Here is a 5,576-nt window from a genome sequence, read left to right as displayed (position 1 = left end):
GAAGACGGCTTTTTAAAACACTCCTAGGGCAGTGTGATTACACGTGTCAACCATCAAAGAACCTCGAACAGAGTGCTCATTAATGCGGAAACGTGTGACGGCGCGCAGAAGTCTAAAAGCCCTAAAGGACTTTAAAGGCATTTTGAGGGGGCTTCTGATAACATCGGGATATTATCGCAAGGACCAAAAGAGATAATCGCCTCAAGTATGCCATGTGGCATAGGAAGCCGCCTGGCGGATCCCCCTGGGTGAGCTCTAAGAGATCCGCTGGCGGATCTCTAAGGCGAATCTCTCCATTTACTTAAGTAACGACTAACCGTCAACTCGGCCATAATGATCATTAAATGAATCATTAATAGTCTTAACCCGCCAGGTTAAGAGTAACTTGTAACCGCCATTAAATGAGCATTAATGGAGACTCTCTAGTTACCTAGAAGTTACAAATCCATCTACTATAAATAGCCCACGTCTAGGCTATCAAGGCACATTCACTCATACTTACTCTTCGCTAAGCTTTGTCCATTCAGTTTATTCTCCATATTTGTTACTGACTTTGGCATCGGAGTGTCCCCGGCCGATCCCAACGGCGTCTCACAGGGACGTGATCCGATCAGAAGTTTCACTAGTGTTATCAGAAATAGTAAAAATTTTATTTCGAATCCTAAAATATATAATTTCATATGTAGATAAGATAAGTAAGCTTTTATTAACCGAGTTTTATGTTCACATCTAATTAATTTGATAAATATAAATTTAATAGGAAAAAATAAATATAAATCTAATGTGATGAAAAAAATAAAAGATTAGAAATTTCATATATATTAAAATGAAAAATCAAAAGTTGAATACGGACTCATTTGTTGTTAAGTTACCATCATCATGTGATAGATAACAACTTAACTGTTTGTTTTTGTGATAATTAGTGTAATTAATTATTAATGGGTTCGAGATGTGGATCCTTTCTCCCAATTACTGTAGACGAAAACAACTTAACTTTGATTTAATGGAGGACAAAATGTGAAATCATTTAAATACACAAGTTTTAATGAAAATAAATAAATAACGGGTGGTAACTTGAATATGATAGGCTGATTGATGATGGGCTCGGTGGGCTCACGAGAAACACAGATGAGATATGAGATCGCGTCTCAAAGGGAGAAAATGAAAGAAAGTAGACGTTAACTCATAACGGCTATATTCAACTTTAAACTTCAAAAACCTAATTTCAGATCATCAAAATTTCATTTCCCTTTTCTACTTTCTTTCCATTTCTGCAGCTTTTAGCTCTCTACTCCCTGGTTTTCGCTCAATCCCCATTTCTTTCATCTTTCCATCTCTCAGAGATCACAAAACTCTTACTTGATTTTCAAAATTTTGAATCTTTCTCACTAACTCTTTAAGCACCATACACATCTAAATCTAAAATGGCCCCTACACCATCATCTTGCAAAGTTAATCAGAACCACCTATTCAAGACCCCTCAAACCAAACAGCGATTAATTTTTTCTTCAGCAAGAACCCCAAACCATCATCCTTCTCCAAACCCTAACTCGATTGCTAAAGAAACACAACAAGTAGATCACCCAATTGAAGTTGTTGGCCGGATACGTGATTATCCGGACAAAAAAGAAAACCCCACTTCCTTATTGCAGATAAATCCCGATAACCGGAGCCTCCGTGTCCGTGCTGATATCGGATACAGAGATTTTACTCTTGATGGGGTTTCTTTCTCTGAAGAAGAAGACATCGACACCTTTTACAAGAAGTTTGTGCAGAGTAGAATCAATGGGGTCAAATTGGGCAACAAATGTACTATAATGATGTATGGACCAACTGGTTCTGGGAAAAGTCACACCATGTTTGGGTATCCAAAGCAACCGGGAATTGTGTACCGGTCATTGAAAGATATATTGGGCGAAGGAGAAGAAGAAGAAGAAGAGGGGACTGAAGGTAATGACGGGGAGACATTGCGAATCACCACATTTGTCCAAGTTACAGTTTTGGAGATATACAATGAGGAAATTTATGATCTTTTGTCAAGCAATGGTGGGGGTGGATTCGGAATCGGGTGGCCAAAGGCTGGCAGTGCATCCAAGGTAACTTAATATAAAATCTGTGCTGTATTATTCAATTATTCATTTCATGTTTTGCTGGTGGAACTTGGAATTTGGTTTTGTTGTACTTAATGTAGGTAGGAATAGCAATTTATGCTTTCGATTTTTGTACATATTTTTGGCATATATAGGACCATTTGTGCCTTTCTAAGAAACAACATTTAGTAATTGATGACCTTTGATCTTTATATTTGCTCTAAAAGACTGTATAAGCTTTGGATTGGAACTATTTTGAAATTGTTTATTGACATCTCAGAGTAACTTGAAATTACAGTCTTTCCTGTCACCAATTATGTTCTAAGAGAATGCTGATAATATAGTGTGGATTTGTAGGTAAGACTTGAAGTAATGGGCAAAAAGGCCAAAAATGCCACTTTCATATCTGGGACTGAAGCTGGAAAAATTTCCAAGGAGATACAGAAAGTGGAGAAGCGTAGAATTGTTAAGAGCACTCTCTGCAACGAGCGGAGTTCTAGAAGCCATTGCCTGGTATGATTGTCTGCAACTCCAAAATACTACCCAGATTTTATCTCTATTACAGCAAAATAATCCTTGCTTTTGAATTCTGTCTTTGTGCAGATAATCCTGGATGTCCCAACTGTGGGGGGACGACTAATGCTGGTCGACATGGCAGGCTCCGAAAATATTGAACAAGCTGGACAGAACACATTTGAAGCGAAGCTGCAGGTAAAAACTAAACCTTTGATTAAATTTTTGCTCCTAGAAATAGGGAAGGAACACTAATTCCCTGCTTCTTCCATTTGGATAATAGACAGCAAAAATCAACCAGGGAAATATTGCACTTAAGAGAGTGGTTGAATCTATCGCTAATGGTGATTCTCATGTGCCATTCAGAGATAGCAAGTTAACTATGCTGCTGCAGGTAATCTTCATTCAAAGTATCATGGTTTGTTTATGTTTGCGTTATTGCATAGTCTCTGAAATCTAATTCCTGAAATATTGTGTTCCTTTCTAATGTTTAGGATTCCTTTGAGGATGACAAGTCCAAAATTTTGATGATATTATGTGCAAGTCCAGACCCTAAAGAGCTACACAAGACAATATGCACCCTTGAATATGGAGCAAAAGCAAAGTGCATTTTTCGTGGTCCCCATACACCAGGTAAGGATAAAGTTGGCATTGATGATTCTTCTGCAGTGATTCTAGGATCCAAGATAGCAGCCATGGATCAGTTTATATATAAGCTACAAATGGAGAACAAACTCAGAGAGAAAGAAAAGAATGAAGCTCACAAACAGTTGATGAAGAAAGAAGAAGAAGTTGCTGCTCTAAGATCACTAATTGAAGGTAAGGGATCTGTACCAAGTGAGGAAGAGATCAACTTGAAGGTGAATGAGCGCACAATGATGCTCAAAATTGAGCTGGAAAAGAAATTGGGAGAGTGTCAAAGGATGGCTGAAGAATTTGTGGAATTGGAAAGAAGGAGAATGGAAGAGAGGATATTGCAACAGCAACAGGAAGTTGAAATGCTGAGAAGGCGTCTAGAAGAAATTGAAATGGAGCTGTCCCATTCCCGGGATGAAACTAGTCAGTCAAGAGACCTCGATGGAAGCAGTTTTGCAAGAAGGCTGTTGGGAGTTTATGCTGATGAGGACCCGGGAATGGTGAAATCTATGGATTTGGACATGGGTGATCAAGATGTCAAACATGTAGACATGGTTGGTATGCATAGCCTAGCTAACTATCATCATGTAAATAATTTGAATCAGGCTGTTGATCATGATGTTTTTGCCCCAAAATATGGCGGTAAACCAAGTCTGACCACAGTATTTGAAGAAGAAGAGGTAGAAGTAGAAGAGGAGGAACATAAAGAGAAAACTGATGATGAGGAAGTGGAGAAAGGAGTAATAGAGGTAAAGAGAATTGTTGGTGGGTCTATCACCGGAATCGTGAGCTCTCCTAAAAAATTGGAGTCCTCTGAGCCATCTACCAGAAGTGATTTGAAAGATGATGTTGAGTCTAGACGATTAAGAATCCAAAATATATTTACACTTTGCGGGAACTACAGAGAGCTCTCTCAACAGGTTACGACCCCAGCAGCAGCTACCAAAGAGATGTTTGAAGACACTGAACAACATCAAGCAACTTCACTTGGGGAGGATTCTTCTGTACTCAGAAGCTCAGGCAAAGAAAACTCACTGATCCAGAAAAATGTTCCATTCTTAGAATCCGGGAAAAATTTATCTGACTTAATGGCCTTGGCTTCAAAGGAGAACTACAACCCCTTAAAAGAAAACAATGGTGTGCAGATTGATGTGCATGTGAAATGGGAGGCTTGTAAAGGCAACAATGGCAAGTTCATCACCAAACTTACAGTTTTGAGGGGTGCAACGCTGGCTGATCTGCGAAAGCTAATCGAAATCCACCTTGGAGGAGACGTGTTCTTCACTTTTCTTGTTCTTGGGGTGAGTTTTGGCTCCTTTTGATACTTTTAAGTGTGGTGTGTGTGTGTTTATGTAGTGTTGTTCTGTTATGCAGGATCCAATGGGGGGACCTGTGCCAAAGGAGAAGGAGTCGACAATGCAGGCTGTCAAACTACCTATTTGCAACAACCAATCTCATGGTTACCTTGCTTGCTTAAGGCAGTCGAATCATGTCCCGTTAAGTCCTGTTCCAGCGACTCCGCTGGAAAGCAAACAGATGCTTCTGAGTCCCCTGGAAAACAAAATTCCACTGGCTTCCGTGGAAAACATACCAGTGACTCCAAGTTCTTGCTTGGCAATGCAATATGATGGTTTATCACCAAAACTAGTTCAACACCTAAATTCTACACCTTTCATTACACTAAGAAAACACTAGTTAAGTTGTGGACAATTGGTGTATTTGAGTACATGAGCATATGTACTCTGTTTTGTTTTATTTGTGTGCTGAAATTGTGAAGTGATTTTTGTATTGCAATTATATAATAGCAGCAAGTTTGTCTTTTTATTGTGCTGGATCACCCCTCCTTCGCTGCTCTGTCATTTGGAAAAATTTGATCGGAACGGTTTGTGAACCTCAATCCAACAAACAAATAACACAATTAATAATTAATCGCGATGGAAGGAGAAAAAAAAAACGCATGGAGTATGTACTAAATAATATAATTTCACAGTAAGCTTACTTTGTCAAAGTTCATCACCATCCAATAGTGGAAAAAACAAAGTAAGACTTACTTTATCAAAAACAAAGTAAGCATAGCCTAACCCTAATTTCACAATCATTACTATCTTTAAAAAAATAATATATGTTTATTTTTCAACACAACCTTTGTACTATTTCTTTTCTTTTTTGGTAGGAACCTTTGTACTATTTCTAATGATAAAAAAAATGGCTATAGGGAACTAAAAATAAAAAATTAAAATTTTAATGTGTTAAATTGAAAGATCAAAGTTTCGATACATCAAAATCAAATTCATATCAAGATCTTTTTTTACCTATTTTAAATTGCATGTCTTAAAA

At 38.0% G+C, this 5,576-nt stretch overlaps 1 protein-coding gene across 1 annotated transcript; it reads left to right on the top strand.

Moving 5' to 3' along the window:
* Positions 1-1,225: 1,225 nt before the first annotated feature.
* On the top strand, positions 1,226-5,073 carry LOC136218716 (kinesin-like protein KIN-10A). The gene is made up of 6 exons (XM_066005778.1): positions 1,226-2,096; positions 2,448-2,603; positions 2,694-2,801; positions 2,887-2,997; positions 3,098-4,540; positions 4,614-5,073. The coding sequence occupies exons 1-6, from the start codon at positions 1,425-1,427 to the stop codon at positions 4,932-4,934; spliced, it is 2,811 nt and encodes a 936-aa protein (XP_065861850.1). The 5' UTR covers positions 1,226-1,424; the 3' UTR covers positions 4,935-5,073.
* Positions 5,074-5,576: the final 503 nt, after the last annotated feature.

The sequence above is a fragment of the Euphorbia lathyris genome, chromosome 2, assembly GCF_963576675.1.
Source record: "Euphorbia lathyris chromosome 2, ddEupLath1.1, whole genome shotgun sequence".
In the NCBI taxonomy this organism is placed as follows: Eukaryota; Viridiplantae; Streptophyta; class Magnoliopsida; order Malpighiales; family Euphorbiaceae; genus Euphorbia; species Euphorbia lathyris.
The sequence above is the reverse complement of the archived record's forward strand: the minus strand, read 5'-3'. Positions and strand labels throughout refer to the sequence as shown.